Source organism: Hydra viridissima, unplaced genomic scaffold (genome assembly GCF_058129835.1).
Source record: "Hydra viridissima isolate aposymbiotic clone 2 unplaced genomic scaffold, HvirCarnegie_v1 scaffold_1, whole genome shotgun sequence".
NCBI lineage: Eukaryota > Metazoa > Cnidaria > Hydrozoa > Anthoathecata > Hydridae > Hydra > Hydra viridissima.
Window position 1 is genome coordinate 16054326 of NW_028324300.1, and position 18123 is coordinate 16072448.

Here is an 18123-nt window from a genome sequence, read left to right on the forward strand (position 1 = left end):
ATAAATAAAATAGAAGTAACAGATTTCATGTTCAACATAAAAAATAATGTAAAAATAAAACATAATGGAAAATAGAACTTTTGATATTACTAGAAAACTTTTAGTTAAATAATTTAAAGAAATAAAATTTCTGTTTAACTGATCATAAACTCCAGTTTTGGATTTTATCAGCTGTTCTTCTTTTTAATAGCTTGTAATAGAGCATTTTCTCGTTTGTTGATTGATGCTATAGGCTGCTTAAGACTCGAAGAATCTAACGCAGAGTCAACCTGAATCCTGTCAATGTCTTTATTGCTTGTTGGTTCACATGGTGTACTGTTGGTGTCACTACTAGATAAGCGAGAAGCTAAAACATTATCATCAGGATCAGCATCAAGTCTCTTTACAGAAGACAAATTCTCTAGCTTATTGTTTTTTACAAACTGATCTCTTTTGCAAGTTGAATCTCCTACTGTGTCAATGTCATCATTACCACTTTCATCTACAGAGCTTAATGTTTGCTGTGCATAGTTCGCTGTTTCAATACCAAGCAAGATTGCTGCTTGTTTAAAATTTTCCTGAAGTTAATTTTTTAAAATTTGGAACATTAACTTTTTTCTTTTTAACAACAACAAAAAAAAAAGAGTAAAGAAACAAAGTAAAGAAACAAAGTAAAGAAACAAAGTAAAGAAGCAAAGGATAAAATTTGAAAACTAAGTAAAAATTTGAACCTGAACAAGAGAATTCTGAAGAGAAGGTAAATTACATCCTGTATAGCAACTGTTGATAACTGCATATTGAAGCATCGCACACCAGTATGCATCCTATAAATGTTTTTTTAATTTATTGCTCAACAAGAAGAATTAATAATTATATAATAAAAATAAATAAATAAATAAAAATAAAAAAAACTAAAAAAATTACAAACATGACTTTTTGAGCAAGGTTTTGTTTTTATTTTATTTTTATATAAAAATAAATGAAAAACTTCTGTAACAACAAAATAAAAGAAAATTTAAATATTTGCATAACCACAAAATTGCATTAGGCAATGAAACTTATGAATATTAGGATGCCAATGAAAACAAGATTTTTATTAATTTAAATATTAATAAGTTAGAAATAGTAAATATAAAAAAACAATATTCAAATTGTTAATTAATAAGTAGCAAAAATCAAGAAAGTTTATTTTAACAACAAAATTTTTCATTCTCAAGGAATTATTTCATTCTCAAAGAGATTATTTAAAATTATTTATAAAGAAAAACAAATATTTCATTCGCAAATATTTCATTCTCAAGAAGTTTTAAACAGTTATTTGAATTACTATTTAAGATAATGTAAAAAAAGGAAAGAATCTCTTACATAACAAAGTACAAAAGGATTGCCAATAATTACTAATAGTGATTGTGATCGAGTGATAGCCACATTGAAACGCTTTGGATTGCTAAGAAAACCAATGTTATGGTGAATATCAAAATCTACTAAGGCCTCCTTTGCTCGAACCTATATTACAAAGAGAAAATAGACAGTCAAAAAGAGTTATATTGTAAATATGTTTAAAAAATAATAAGCTTACATCATAAAATAATTCTTAAATCAGTTCCCTAGATAATGCATTCTAAGCCCAATTTTTTTGAAATTTTTTTTTTTTAAGATCCCTATATAACTTTTAGTAGTTTTGGTACATAGCATGCCCTCTTCTTGATCATAACAGTGATATATATATACTTGGTAATTAATAATATAATACAATATAATATAATATAAACTTAGAAAAAACTGAAAAAAAAAAAATTTTTTTCCTGTAAAAAATGAAATAATGTGACTTAGTAATGTATATATCTGGGGTAGAGCAATATTATTGTGAAAATAATTTTTAAAGATTACTGTGGAAATAATAATGCATTCTCGTTCCTGGCCTTGAAACTCTTCTACTGATCCAACCTTTATATAGTTAAGATCAAACTGCTCCAAAAGAACACGAATTTTTTCAACCTAAAAGAGGAAAAGGGTTTTTAATTTTGAACAATAAAAACAAAAGATTTTTTTAAACTGAAACTAAAGCTAAAAATAGGTTTTCCAAAAACCTGTTTTTTGTAAGGTGTAATGATTCCGATGTCATCTTGCTGCAAGCATCGCTCAGCCATGACAATTTGGACATACTTGAGCACCTGTACTGCCTCTGCAGGGTTAAACCATGAAGGACTGTTTCCTTCGCGAAAATCCTCACCCTTTAAACACAGTGTAAAGTAAAATTAATTTTTACAAACTTTTAAATTAAAAAAAAATTTAAAATTTTAAAACTTAAAAAAAAATTAAAAAACAAAGGTTTAGTTAAATTAAAAAGTCATTTTCAAATTTCAAACAAAAAAAATTGATAACATAACATTTAAACTCACCCTAACACCATGAAACACAAAAGGAACTTCTTTATTTGGAAGGAAGAATGCCCCAACAAATTTATTGACTATATTTTTGTCTGCACATGGAATAAGTTCGCGGTTATAAAAGATGTTTGAAGATAGATGTAGCAACGAAGGATGTGATCTTAATTTAGTCAAATGAAACTTTTCAATTATTTAAAAGAACTTTAAAAAAATTCTTTTTTTTTAGTTTTTTGCTTTACTTTACTAAACTAATTTACATCCAATTAAGTATTAATTAATACCTATAATTATTCAGCAACTTAGTAATAACAAGTGGATTATAAGCTCCACAATGTGAAAAGTCTTTTTCATTTCGTTCGTAGAGTTTCAAGGAAGCTAAACGTTCTAAGTAAGATATTCCAAGTCCAAACTCATTTGCAATATCTGACCGAAGTACAGCACCTAGCTGGAAAGGATCACCAGCCAATACTATCTAAAATTAGCAAATTGTAAATCAGAAAATAATTTCAGAGATTTCTGTAAATAAAAATTTCAATTGTTCCATAACTCTATTTTATATATCAAAATATATTTGTGATTTACTTGTGATTCATCAGACCCAGCAGCAAAACCTATTGGGATCAAACATTCAGGTTCTGTTGCCTGCCCAGCCTAATTATTTTAAATAAAATTAGAAAAATTAAACAGAACAGTAAACTTGTATATAAAAAAACAACTTATGTTAATAAAAAAAAAAACTTACTAAAAAAAAAAAAAAAAAAATTTTCAAAAGAAAACTTTTTAAAAAAAAGATAATTTTAAAAGACTCCCTCCACCTAAAATTCATAAAATATTACTAAACGATAACTCTGAAGTGCAAAAACAATAACATGAGATAGAAAAATATTTGACTGAAGAATATGAAGCTGCAGCACAGACTCTAACTCCAAAGCTTGCTACTAATCTGCAGAAAACCTCTGCAGATTGTAGCTAGCTTTCTTTGGAAAATCCCAGATTAAAATTAATGCTTTTACAAAACTTTTAACAAAACATTGTGCTGTGCTTTATACTTGATTTATATTGAAAGTTTTTAAATAAAAACAAACCTCATCAACAAAAACATGGGTAAAATGACCTGTCTTTAAAGCAAATGAATATAAGAAACCAGCCATACTGCATGTTGTTATTATGATTCGAAGACGAATTGCTGCACTGATATTATCAGAATCATTTATACAGTATTGATCAATACCTTCAGGGAGGTTTGACAAATTGCGTTGAAACGCATTCAGTCGAACCATATCTTGCTTGTTCAGGACACCACTCTTATGAAGTCTTTCAACCTTAATAACACAAAAATACAATTATGCCCTTTAAGTATGTTCAAGATTTTAAGTCTTTAATCAAATACATTTTCTTTAATTCTATTTAGACATTACAAGTAGACAACATGCTGGCAAACACATACACAAGTAAAATACAAGGTATTTAAAGCTTTGTATAAAAAAAAACTGCCTACAATCAAATCAGCAGCAGAATTAGAAGGTGCGCAAACCAGGAGTCTGCTGTGTTGAATTTTAGTAAAAACTTGGAGAATTGACTCAACTACAGTCATTGATTTTCCAGTCCCTGGAGGACCAAATAAAATGTAAGGTAATGGTCTTCCACAACCTTCCACAATATTTTTGACAGCAGCTATTTGTCGCTGATTAAGCATTTTGTTAAAAGGTTCAAAGACATCTAAAAAAAAGCAAGAAGAAAAATTAATCTTTTTTCATATGAGCAAGTATTTTTTTAGTATTTTCTCTTTATCATACTTTTATAAATTGCTCTTCAATTCGATGCAGTCTTTGATTTGATACAATCTTACCTCTTGAAAGATCAACTAGAGGAGCTTTCTTCTCAACATTGACAGGAAACAAAACTATTGAATAAAAAATTCATAAGTTCATTTTTTTATTCTTCTTCTTCTTCTAATATTTCCTATGATTACACTGTTAAATGAAAGAATTTAAGATAAAAATATCAATCTTTCAACTAAAAAGATTTTTGTGTTGTTATAGAATTAAAGCAACTTAAGTCTAACAATAAAAACTAATCTTAATGCTCCATTTGATCATCCTTATTGCCTATTATTGCCTTTTATTCCTTTATTGCCTATAATGCCTTACAACAATGTAAAATTTAACATCAAGTTTTATCACACCAAGAGATGTAGTAGAAGTTTTGGATTGTCAATTTTCTCACTAAAATTAAGCTTATTCTTCATAAATTTGTTAATTCAAAGAAACATTTTTTAAATTATATGAATTCTTATGGGTAAAATCAAACCTAACAAAGATTTTTTATTGAGTTATGAATAAAAAAATCATTCTTAAGCTTTTCCGACATTTTTATGAAGTCATGTTTATTGGGTTTTGATTTTAGCATTTACCTTTATTAACAATTGTTTAAGTAACAAGGTTTATAAATATAAAGCATTAACCCTTAAATTGCTACCTTCCTCTCCAAGATTAAGTGCAAATTCAACTGCTTGATGAAATCTCCTTACTGGTGTTCTTCACCATGTAATTAAAAAAAAAAAGTAAAAAAAAAAACAAAGAATAAATAAAAATAAAGCAACTAAAAGTTAAGAAACTCATTTTATGTTAACATTGAGTAATTAAACACTGATAAGAAGAAATAATTAGTTTTTTTTTATTTTACTTAAACTTTTTTTCCTTAACTTTAATTTTGCACATTGTAATAATTTTAATAGGTAACAAACCTTTTAGTAAATTTAAATATATAATAAAAACATTTTAGTAAATTTTAAAAAAATATTTTTTTCACCTGTTAAAGTAGAATTCAACATCCAAATCATCATTTCGATACACTTTATGGAACTCTTCACTGAATTTCAACAACACATCTTCTGCGCGCACCTTTAAGTAGCACACAAAAAAAAATTCCACATTTTTTTACAACAACTTTTGCTTCGCTGTAATTTTTATTATGAGCCACATGTAAAATCCCTCATATTAATCTGTAATTTTAGGGTAAATGTATTTTCAAATGAATGTTTGAATGTCACTAAGATTTTTTAACTTAGTGACATTTTTGTTGGAAACATTTAGTTTATCAAAAACAAAAATGATTTTAAAAAATGATTGCTTTTATTTTGATTTTACAAAATATGAATTGCTTTAAGGAAAATCTATCAAATGTAAGAAAGCATATAAATTTTAATATAAAACATTTTAATGTTTACAAGTAGAACAAAGTAGAACAAAGAGAATGCAGGTGCTTACAAAATTATCATACGACTTTGTTCTCATACTGATCCCTACTCAGAAGAATATTTTATAAACTTTTTGCAAAATTTAAAATGATTTTCTCTAGATTTTGTTATAACTTTTTGGGTTAAGAAAACCAATGTAAACAAAACTTTTTAACATTTACTAGAAAGTAAGAAAATATCTAACTTCATGTATGTATCCTTCATAACAAGGTGATTCCTGTCCTTTGGCTGAAAAAATAAACACAGTGAACTGTTTATGTTGCAAATACAGTGAACTGTTTATGTGAAGTTGCAACTTGGATTTCTTTTTTTTGTTTTAGAACGATAACAGAAGAAAAAAAATTAATACTTCTAATAATAATGTTAAATAATAAAAGTTAATAAGACATTTTAAATTCAAAGCAATCCAAACTAAAAACTTTGTAATTGAAAACATTATAATAAAAACAGTACAGTATTTGATGAACATTTATCCAATGAAAAACAATTTAAAAAAAAAAGAAATTGAAAAATGAAAATCTCTTTGATATTTGAAGGTGATAACCAAGGTTCAAGCAGGAAAAAAAAAAAAAAAAAATACAATTAGAGGTGACAAAACATCTGTAATTGAATTGCGTGAAGAAACTATTTACGGCGGATTTGATTGACGTAGTTTATTTGATATGTTGTAAATATAGTTTAAGCGGTTTATTTTATGAGCATATTTAAGATTCTTTGTATAGTATAAATTGAAGGAAAACTTTTTGTAGAGAGAATTTTAAGGAGAAGAGAAAATGTAGAGCTGAAACGTTGTGTTCGCTGCGAGAAAACAACAAGCTAACCGGCCACATGATGGAGCCATCTTCGAATAATTAGAACATCTTTGAAAAATACGATGGTATATCCGATGCCGCAATTTGGTCGCAGCGAACCAAAGTTGTTGCAGAGAAGCAACGCGTTGAGTTGACAGTGCTCTTTCCAGTTTTGTTGCGAAGTAATACTTAGTCTTCGATTGTTTGTGAGTAGAAGATAAGAAGGATGTGAAGAGAATCGAAGATGTTTATTTATCGAGTTTTTCCTTCGGATGCCTACGTGGCATGATTTGTGTACGAAGCAGAAGATGAGAGATGAGGAACAAATGGATGTCTCTTTTGCTGATCTAAAACGTTTCTCGTGTTTGGCAGAGTAGCCTGACGAGAGGGTGCGACTGGCGTTGTAGTTGGATTGCCAGAAGCGGTATTTGAGATTTGGATCCGCAAAAGAAACAATTGTTGTGATGTTCCGCAAAGCAAGAGTTGCTTTGAATTAATTGTGATCCCGAAGGATCAAGGAGGAGTGTAATTGAATTGCGTGAAGAAACTATTTACGGCGGATTTGATTGACGTAGTTTATTTGATATGTTGTAAATATAGTTTAAGCGGTTTATTTTATGAGCATATTTAAGATTCTTTGTATAGTATAAATTGAAGGAAAACTTTTTGTAGAGAGAATTTTAAGGAGAAGAGAAAATGTAGAGCTGAAACGTTGTGTTCGCTGCGAGAAAACAACAACATCCAATGATATTAGAGGTGACAAAAACATCCAATGATATTAGAGGTGACAAAACATCCAATGATATGCTTGCTTTTTCCTTCAATTACCACAAAAAGATTTCACATTCTTTGTATTATTAAACCTTAAACTAAATTATACAAAATAAAATGTACATGGAGATTTACTCACAATGAAAAAAAGCAATCACTTTATCACCAATAAGAAGTGATGGTCGACCTTCGGCTAACCCAGGAACATTTAATAATAGGTACTCTCCAGCAGGACGTAATATTACCTTAAAATAATAGGTGAAGTAAAGAGAAGGAACATTAAAATCTATGTGAAATAAAGAAAAGAAACGAAAGACAAAGGTACTGACCATCTCTAAATCAAACTCTTTCATTTCTTCATCTTTTTGGATTTCTTCAATATAGAGAAGACTGGATAATTTTTTTCTATAATTGCTTATGTGAAGAGGCTTAAATAACAGAAATATAATTAAAAATCAAACTTGTAAAGTGGAAATTTCAAAAAAAAAAGCTCAGAACTTTAAAGTTAAGTTTGCAATATTTCTAGCTCTCACTGTACATAGATATAATACATGGATAAAGATAAAGCTGGGAGTATGATAAAAACTCAATTAGTGTCAATACGAAGAATTATATAACCATAATAAGTTAAAGCAATGTATAAGATTTAAACCTGTGACAATTCAGGAATGAGTTTTTCCAAATTTCCACTTGAGTTTAACACTAACTCTTTTAAATACGACGGAATTGGATACTGTGCGAGCTTGTTGGGTAGAAATATGTTTCTTTTTCTATGAGAAAATAATTTTAGAAGAAACAAAGAATTTGTTTTTTTAACAGAGTAACTCTCTATCAACTCAACTTATTTCAAACTTTTTTTAACCATGCTTCTTTGATTTTGTTGAAATGTGGTACAACTAAAGAATTCAATTAAAAAACTTTCTTAGAGAAATTAGGACACCCAATTTAAAGTGGTTCTTATGATGTTTGGATTTTAAATATTACCCAATTTACCACTTCGGGCAGAGTTGTAAAACATGAGTTTCAAAAGTTAATTTTAAAAACTTTTTAAATCTTATTATCTAAATTATACAATATTATGCATATATTATGCAGTTTTTCATGGGGAATCCATTTATGTTTAAAATTTAAATTTTTTTATGCATTTTTCAAGACTAAGCAACATTTTTCTATACTAAGCAGCTTTTTTAAAGACTAAGCAACATTTTTAAAGACTAAGCAACATTTTTCAAGACTAAGCTACATTTTTCAAGACTAAGCAAGTTTGAACACTGCTTTGCAAAGAAGCAAAAGTGTCAAAGAAAACATTTAACGTTCTTTAGTTAAAGTAACTTTAGTAGATGTTCTATTTAAAAAAAAAAATGATAGTGTTATCTCTAGAAAATAATCAACTTTAAGTAATAGCATTTTTCAGCAAAATTATTAGCAACTAGAGCTTCCAGAACTTTTTCGTTTGAGCTTTAATATTCTATAATAAAGAATACAAAATTAATACAAAGTAAGTAAGAAAAGTATTTATTTGTTTAATTTTTATAACAAAAACTTCTGTCACTAAAACCTTTTTACAGTTTACTTTAAAAAAACAACAACAATATTTCATCATTTAAAAAATGTCTTGTTTTAGTTGCAAATATTCCAAGACAAAAAAAGCCCTCTCAGTTTCTACAGATGTAGTAGGTTTGATGTTTATCAGTTTGAAGATTTTTAGAAAGTAGACCTTTTTTTTTGTAAGGTTTGATCCAATATCCTGGTGGACAAGTTTCATTTCAAGATCTGATTGTTGAACAAAAACAATTTGGGTTGTTGAGCCGAATTCAATCCAACTTTGTTATTTCTCACATTATCAGTTATACTAGCAGTGTTAATTTCTTTGCCATCATTAGAGCTATCATCAGATGGCTGAAATATTCACTGAATGATTTTAGTGGCAAGGTTAGTCATCTTTTTTTTTTAATTTTCTTGCCAAAATGATTGTTTTTGATTGAAGACATTCAGAATCGACAAATATTTCATGAGATGAATTAAATCAATGCTTCTTTTTTAAAACTTGATAAAGCTAATACACTTATAAGTCAACTTGTCAAACAGTGGTTTGACAAGTTGACTTATAAGTGTATTAGCTTTATCAAGTTTTTTTCTTGTAAATTCAATCACAATTTCAAAATACAAAATCATCACCATCTCCTTTTGAAAGAGCATTAATAGTAAATTTCAGTGGTTTTAAAGCAACACAAAGTTTGTTAATGTTATGCCATTTTTGGTTAGAGAAAAATCAACATCTTTATCAATCAATGGTATTTTTACTTCTGTTTGCACTTCCAAAAAAACTTTTAAGCATTTTAATAGTACTGCTCCTCTCTTTTCATTGAATCATAATTTTAATTCATTCAATATTAATTGGTAGAAATTAATCATTATTGCTTACTGGTGAAAAACTATTATTTTTTTTATCATATTCTTGATAAAACTTTTTTCCAATTTTCTTACTTTTGCAAAAGGTTCTTGATATTTAAGTTTCAATAATGAAATAGAATCTTTGCTAACTGCAAGAATAGTTTGAAAATCTTTGACAAAATCAGCCCCATCTTCATCATCAATGTCACTGTGACCAGAATTTGCAGCTTCCATATCATTATTGACAGAATTTTAATCATAATTATGTGCATTAGCTTTTTTAACACATTTGATGTTTAGGTTGAGTGACTTAACCAATTTTATCTTCCAGTTAGCTCCATCAGTAAGAGAAGCTACAAAGTCCTTGTTCAAATTCAAATTAAGTGAATTAAACTCACCACTGATCAATTTAATGGCTTTTGCTGCTGGTATTGAACCTTGGATTTTTAACATTCCAAAAGATTAACACAGGATTTCAATCTCTTAGAATGTTAAGATAAGATGTAGATTTAAGTTTATATACCTTCTGTTTTTTACTGAGTTTTGGTAATTGTATGAAGGCTGATTCCATCAATACCAAATAGACTCGAAATTTCAGGCAGAGCTTTTAGGTCATTCAAGAAAAAACTTTCAATTCACTGTATTTGAGCTACAGGGTTGTTTCTTGCAGCCTCAGAGGCCAGAGTATTACACTTTTAAATTTCTATTTTTTGCTTTGTTTTTAAATGCCTTAATGTTATTATCTTTATAACTCTTCGGAGAATTTCAAATAGCCCCATGTCTCAGATTTTTAGTTGTGCTAGTATCTTAATTCCTGTTTAATGTTTTTTACACTGAAAATCTTTTATTTTATTAGCTCAAAGTCACTGTTATTTGCCTTATATTTTTTAATTAGAATTTTTAAACAATTTTTTAAAATGGTTATCACCATGGGATTACATCAACAACTAAAAATACATAACAAGCTTTATTATTTAAAAATATACTAATGAATTTAGTTAAAATAGATTTCAAATGATTAAATCAAATTTAAAAGCAATGAACCACAATTTAAAAACATTTTTTTACATATTTAGTTTTTTGTTTAAATTTTTAAAATGTTACTTTAACACACTACAAAAATGAATGGGACATTTAATTGTAATTAATTTTTTTGCTTAAACTGTTAAAAAATTTACAAAAGTTGTAAATTTAAATATGTGCATGTTTGAATTTTTAGGTGAAAAAAGTTTGAGTATTTGGACCTGAACAAGTTCTGACTGGGAATTTGTAACTGAAATCTAAACATCAAGGTGTTCAATAGATAAAAAAAAATTTCAAAAAAATCTACATAACTTGAATACCTTTAAATAATATTTTACAGTTTATTCAAATATTTAGCTTTTCAAATCAAGAACTTGTTATTTCTATAAGGTCATCTAATTTTATTGTCATTAACAGTTTTTAGAGGTGTTTTAATGATGGCTAGATCATGATTCATAGGTACACAAAGGCATGATACATTCATAGGATGCATTTATTACTAAATTGTGGCCAGTGAAAAGATTTATTACTAAATTGTGGCCAGTGGAAGGCTATGAGGGTACTTAAATGTAATGTTACTATATTTCTCTTCTTCATTTGCACTCTCCACTATCCAAACCACTAGTTATTGTCATATAGACAAGCAACATATTGATTCTGTGAAATTTCATTAACAACTACTTCAATAATATTTCTCTTATCAACCACATACATCATACCATCTGTTTTAGACTTATCTGAAATTTCGATTGCCAGCTTTCATAAAGGATAGTGGTATAAATTGATGTTAGAACTGATGTAAAGATTATCAATTTAAAATTTGGTGGACGACTCAAACATTTTCAATGGTTCTATAATCTACATATCTAACAGTCTCTGAAGAGTTGCATCTGTTTTGTCTCTTCTAAATCTGCCTCTTATAGCATTACATGGAGATTAATCATGCTAGTCAAAAAGGTTTATTGTACTTTCAAAGAAAATTCACATTGATGCATGTAATGTTTTAAAATATTTTTTTTTTTGCTTTTGTATTGGCCTGCACAACCATTTGAAAAAATCTCAATCTTCTTTAAATATGGCATTTTAGTAAAATCACCCAGTCAAAAGACATTTTTACCAAAACAAATATTGAGCTTTAAAATGTGACTTTGAAATGTAAGAACTCAGACCACCTTGCAAGAAATTACAATCTGAAACCAATCATTCAATTAAATAGGCGGTAATTGAAGAGCAATTGAAAGAATATAAAGAGCTGTGCAAAAATCTGTGTAATTGATATCTTGGTTGCTCTCAAACAGTAGAACAGATAGGTTGTTGATGCATACCAAAAGTTCAAATAAATTCTAAGTTTGTAGTTTAGGCATCAACAATAAATTAGCATTTTGGTGAATAAAGCAAACATGGTTGAAACCCTGGTGCCCATACTGTGGGCACCTGATTTCCTACAATAATACACTATTTGGTTTAAGAAAACAAAATTTCAAAAACCCAAAACCAGGTGAGCTTACTCTGTTGTCACTTCTTTTTAACACTTTTTCATATTTATTTGTTTACTTCTGTCTTTCCCTTTGTATATGAAGTTATATGGCATTTGCTATCCAAATGTCTCCTAATTGATCTATCTTCTAAATTTTATGACAAAGTTTATAACAAAAGTATTACTTAGTTTTAGATGAGAAAGAAAGAACTGTTTACTTTCTATCTCACCTAAAACTAAATAATACTACTTGTTACAACATCCTCATTGTCACTTTTTTCTTCTGTGGTTGTGAACTCAAAATTTTCACAATCCTGTTTGCTTTCTGTGGAAATGAAAAAGTTATAATAGCTCTTCCTCTTAGCCCATTAGTTAAAAAATAATAACTTTAAGAAATAGATGTAGTACCTGAAGAGAATTTAACTTTTATAAATGAAAACTTTTCCAATTCCGTGACATTTTCAATTCTTTTAAAACAATTGTTTTTCTGTTACAAACATTTATCTCTTACAAAAATAAACATGTAAATCATGTTAATAAACATTGAGAACAAGCAATATTTTAAAATCCTAAATAGTGGACCCAGCTGAAAAATTTCAATTTAAAATAACATTTTATGAATTTAACAACCAAATGGAAATTTAACAACTAAAGAATAAATTCAGAAGAATTTATATTAGATGATTGTATAATAATATAAAGTCTGACTGGTGCAGAATAAAAATAAACTTTTATTTTGATTCTAATGAACTTTTAAAGTTTAACTAAATTGAAAATAACAATTAAATTTTAAAACTTTGTTTAAATTTTTATCTTATTACTTCCTTAAACAAAAAAAAATCTAAAGATTGATTACAAATGATCTTGTTGAAAAGTGCTATTACTAAAAGTTGAATATTTCCTAAACTACAGATGTTGTCACCATTATTTTTGAAACAGAGCATCTACTAAGGCTACACTAAAGAAAAAAAATTAAAAAAAATTTTTTTTTTTGGCAGATGTTTTAAATTTGTTTTTTTATCTAGTTTTAATGAAAATTATTGCTTTTTTATTTATTTATTTTTGGATAAATCTAAAGATTACATTGGGTTGTGTGTGTGTGTGTGTGGGGGGGGGGGGGGGGGGCGCAAATTTTTCCAGGTTAATCATTTCATTGAATTCTTCAACTGTACTAAATTTCAACAAAATCAAATCGGTATGGTTAAATAGTCTCATTGAATTAATATAGAATCACTGTACATTTAGTTTAACTTTTTTTTCTTTTTCCTTTCACAATGATCAAACTAAGTAATGCATTACTTAATTATAAATTATATAAATATTAGATATTATAAGAATATTAAAAAACATTAAAAAAGTAATATGCAAACAAAAAAGCAATTAATTCATAACAGATACAAATATCAAATATTAGTATAATTATATTATCAAAGTTGTAATTTACCTCACAGGTTTCTGTCCTGGTACTGTTCTTAATGCGCTACTCCTTGTGTTAATTTTTTTGCCAAAAAATGTCTGTGGATTTTTAAAAGGTGTTTTACTTTTTAAACTTTCTTGCAACTGATCAACAACATTAGCTGCAACTTTGTGTGAAATATCAAAGCCATTGAAGTGGAAAACAAGAGGAACTTCAACTTTACCTAAATTTCTATGTTGATTACAAAAGCAATTGTTTAAAAAAAGATGATCAAAAAAGATGACAGAAAAGATAGCAGAAAAGAAAAAAAAGTAAAGGATTTACTGTGGAGTGAATTCAATATTCAGTAGCTTTCTTTCTCCAGGATGAATTAACTGTGACTGATGCAATGCTAAGTCTTAAAAATTGCATATATACAATTATTTATAAATATATGATTATTTATAAATTATCCATTTAAATAGCAATATCATTCTTGTTAAGTGAATTTGTGTGTGTCTACACACACACACACACACACACACACACACACACACACACACACACACACACACACACACACACTTAACAAGAATGATATTGCTATTTAAATGGAATATTAAAAACAGGGAAAATTAAAAAATAACAATGCAGTGAATATAAAAAGATTTTGCTCCTCATAGCCAAAATTTCAATAATTCAAGTTAACAAGAATTAAAAAAAAAAAGCAATTTTATTTTCAAATGTAGAAATTTAAAGGAACTTAATAAGTTTAAACCTGATACATTCTGCTTCAAATCACAACTAAAACCTTGGACCTCTTTAAACTGTTCAACACTTTGGAACATACTGGCTTCTGTTCCTGTATTACTAAGGATATTATGAAGATAACAATGAGATAGTTAACACATAAACATTTTAACCTTTACAACATGATGGTCACAATAATTACAGAGATAAAAACATTACAGAGTGTAGTTAGTAACCTTATGTAAACTTCAATGCAACTTTTACAATTTAATTGTAAATCTCCAGAATTTAGATTATCAGTGATAGAGATGTGTTGATTTATACTTTCATTGAATTTTCTGAGACATTGTTGAAAAGACATTTTGCGAGAAACAAAAGTTGCTCTCCATTCTCCACGTCGTTGTTTTGACTCAATGATATCTGCAACAACACTATCACCAATATTTAAAATAACACCACGTTCACATACTGCAAATGAGAAATAAATATTTTCATTAATAAATCCATAACCTTTCAGTAGTTCAGTAATAGTGCCATGGAATTTCTTTTCTCTCAAAGGTGAAACACATATAACATTCTCTTCAGAAATTAAAAAAGCACTTTCATTTGACTCATACTGCCTCCACACTTCAATTTTTACCCAATCACCACAAAATGGTTTGTAACCAATTTTAAATTTGCGTGAAGTTAAAACTAAATCTGAGTTTATAGATACAGTAACTCTGTTGCCATTAACTAAAGTTACTGAACCAACAAAGGTTTCTTTCTCTGGTTTTTTAACAGCCTTATCTGAATCTGTATCCCATAAGTTTAAAATTTGGACTTTTTTAGCTACCCAACCACCCTCACTATGCAACCGTGTTGCTTCGACAAACACACTATCTCCAATTTTTGGTTGTTCATTTCCAATAACTACATTTTGTGAAAAATATATTTCATTGTTAATCAAACCACGGTTGTTGAAGTAACTTGTAACTACTCCATCATATGAACTGTAATCATTTTCATTCCTTTTTTCAGTGGTCTGTAGCTGTACTTTATGTATTTCTTCTTCATTAAAAGAATCATTTTGAACTCTTACACTGCCAAAAATTCCACCTGATAGAAAGCTGACAACTCCAGATAAAAATTCTGACATTTCCACTTGTTATGATTAATAGCTTGTTATACCTTTAAAGCTTTCTTTCCATTTCTTCTTCTTTTTTTTTTTCTTTTTTTTTTTCTCTTTTTTTTTTTCTTTTTTTTTTTTTTTTTTTTTTGACAATAACAATAATACATCTGGGTTGACAAGTTTTTTTACAAGACAGACCAAAAAATATATTTTAAGGTCAAAAAATAAATTTTATTGAATAAAAATGATTTTAAACTTTTTTTCTAGGGTTTATAGATAGCGGGAGCGATAAAAAATACCTTAGTGGATAGCCTTAACTGCACTTATAAACTTTCTTAAGGTTTGTTTACTTGTAATATGACTATAGTTCCTAGACATTTTACAAGTAAACAGTTAAAAACTATAATTTATAAAAAAAAGACCTTAATAATTTTTTTGATTAACAACTGTAACTGATTTTAAAATTAGAGTATAAATTTAAGCTCAGATTCACAGAAGTTTGTAAAAGTAGTTAACATTGAACATGTGGATATTCTTGTGTAACAGTTTTACGGACCTCATTGGAACTAAATGTTAAAACAGTTTTGCATAAGACCTCGTTAGGTTAGAATTATTTTGTTTTATCTGCCATTTTAAACGTTGAAAGAAAGTTATTGATTTTTTTCTAAAAATAAAAATTACTCAGAATTTTATTATTACTTTTTAAAGAAACAATAACTTATCCTTTAAATAATTTACATTTAACGAAATTATTTAGAACAAAATTTTTTAAATATATTGTATTTAAAAAGTAATCATTACTTACTAAAATTATTAACGCATTTTCTCCTAACCATTTAAAATGGGAGATGGAACAAATTAATTCTAACTTTTGACTTATCAACCTCAAATTGACTAGATGTTGTTAAATAAAAAGATCTTTGTCTTTAATCAAGTTCGGATGTCTGAAAAAGCAGACCTGAGAAAAGAATATTTTAAAAACAAATTCAAACATACAGTTTTTGTTGTGTATTGTAAAAAACTGCGGCAAACAACAAGAAGTTTTACTATCTCTAGGAATCCAAAGTACAAAAACGACAATAAACAAAAAGCATTAACTAATATTTTCTAGTTTTTATATATTATCTTTTTAATTTTAATAAATATTGAAAACTATTTTTTTTTTTTTTTGCATATTACTCCATTGATTTGAATTGTTATAATGAGGCTTTTGTTTAAGGCTTTCGGTTTTAAGGCTTTGTGTTTTATTAAAAGTTCGCTCAGCGAGTTTCAATTGATCATGACAATTAGTTTATGCGATAACCTCAATTTTCAGCATAACTCTAGGAAATCAACAAAAAGAATCATTTGATTAAAAATTTAAAGAAATTTTTAATTTAAAAAAAAGCCTGAGGTTTTATAAATGGGAAATCATCTATTTAGATATTTCAGAAGACCCACTCACATACCATCTTTAATCAAGTATGGCAGTATGCTAATTATTCAATAACTATTCTATAAATAATGTATACTAATTATTCAATAACTACTCTATAAATAATGTATATATTAATTGTATCACAATGTATACCTAAAATTTGTTTCCAAAACTAGGAAGCATCAAAGAATAACTACATAAGAGCACCTCAAACATCAAGTGATTTGGAAAATATAGCTCCTAAACATAAACGAACATGGAATCTCCCTGATTTTTTAAAAATTTCTTTCATTATATAAAAATTATTGATTGAAAACGTGCAGTAATCAAATCGCCATCAAAAAGCTTTTGAAAAATGTAAGCGAGTTTTTCTTTACATCTTGTGGACCTTAAATCATCAAGTCTTCAATCATCAACCTTTTGAACCTTGAATCCTTAGTAACAAGAAACTTAAAATGTTTAGAATGTCTTATCACACATTCAGTTCACAGTTAGACAATTTTAAAGGAACTGAAATCAAGTGAGATGTTAAATAGAATTAATATAAAATTCAAGCTTTTTTTGTCTTCTTTGATTTGCAAGAAGACAATTATCAAGATAATTGAAATATGCACCATGGCAATTCTAAAACCTTTAAAATCAATATTTTTTTAAAATGTAATGCTCAACAACATTTTAATATTGTGAAGATTTTCAAAATTAACGTTAATTCTAAATGATTAAAAATGAATTAACAACATTGAGAATCAGTTATGATAAAAGCTATGTGAACATTATTGAGGATCATTTTAAATATAAAGAAATTTAATCACTGCAGTAAAAAAATTTAATTTTTTTGTTGCTTTTATTTTTTGTCATTTTTTGAATGATAAACTATTAATTTGATGGTAAGCAAGATGAGACCAGAAAAGGTTTCGGCCAAGCACCTTTTTTGATATTACTTATATTTACATGGTTCAGCTAAATTATGGAATCAGGAATTTTTTTAAAAGGTTAGTGGTAAATACCATACGAGTTAGTGTTAAAAAATAGTCATTTCATTTACAGATTTATAAGCCTAAAAAACTTTTCTCAAGTACAGTGTGCAGATTAATTCAATGTAACCACTAGTACCTTTCATAGCCACAAGGCTTTACAATTTTGGATACATACAAATAACTGTTGGAACTCTGTAATAAATAAACGAACTAAATAATGCATTAAATCAAGTAAAAAGACTTCAATTTGACTTAAATTTTATTATTATCATAAATCAAAAATTCTTAATAAATTTATCCACTTTTTAATAATAAAGTTAGAAAAGTAAATAAATATAATATTTATAAATAATATTTATTTTTACCACACTTTATGTTCTTCACCATA

At 27.4% G+C, this 18123-nt stretch overlaps 1 protein-coding gene across 1 annotated transcript; it reads right to left on the reverse strand.

The window, feature by feature from the left end:
* Nucleotides 1-67: 67 nt before the first annotated feature.
* On the reverse strand, nucleotides 68-15904 carry LOC145187514 (RNA helicase Mov10l1-like). Its single transcript, XM_090073449.1, has 21 exons — nucleotides 14467-15904; nucleotides 14259-14350; nucleotides 13826-13898; nucleotides 13529-13732; nucleotides 7843-7960; nucleotides 7520-7618; nucleotides 7330-7435; nucleotides 5813-5856; nucleotides 5181-5272; nucleotides 4848-4906; nucleotides 4219-4272; nucleotides 3868-4088; nucleotides 3455-3691; nucleotides 2952-3020; nucleotides 2651-2841; nucleotides 2382-2529; nucleotides 2070-2213; nucleotides 1870-1977; nucleotides 1345-1485; nucleotides 711-803; nucleotides 68-557 (listed from the first exon to the last, which is right to left on the reverse strand). The coding sequence occupies exons 1-21, from the start codon at nucleotides 15366-15368 to the stop codon at nucleotides 168-170; spliced, it is 3585 nt and encodes a 1194-aa protein (XP_089929575.1). The 5' UTR covers nucleotides 15369-15904; the 3' UTR covers nucleotides 68-167.
* Between the last annotated feature and the right edge of the window lie 2219 nt (nucleotides 15905-18123).

Bases quoted from the DNA above. Each gene is read 5' to 3' on its own strand.
- LOC145187514 (XM_090073449.1), bottom strand. From the start codon at position 15,368: ATGTCAGAATTTTTATCTGGAGTTGTCAGCTTTCTATCAGGTGGAATT. The intron at 2,530-2,650 runs GTATTAATTAAT...GACTAAATTAAG, and splicing joins AAGTTGCTGAATAATTATAG to ATCACATCCTTCGTTGCTAC. The intron at 2,214-2,381 runs GTGAGTTTAAAT...CTGTGTTTAAAG, and splicing joins TTGTGTTTCATGGTGTTAGG to GGTGAGGATTTTCGCGAAGG.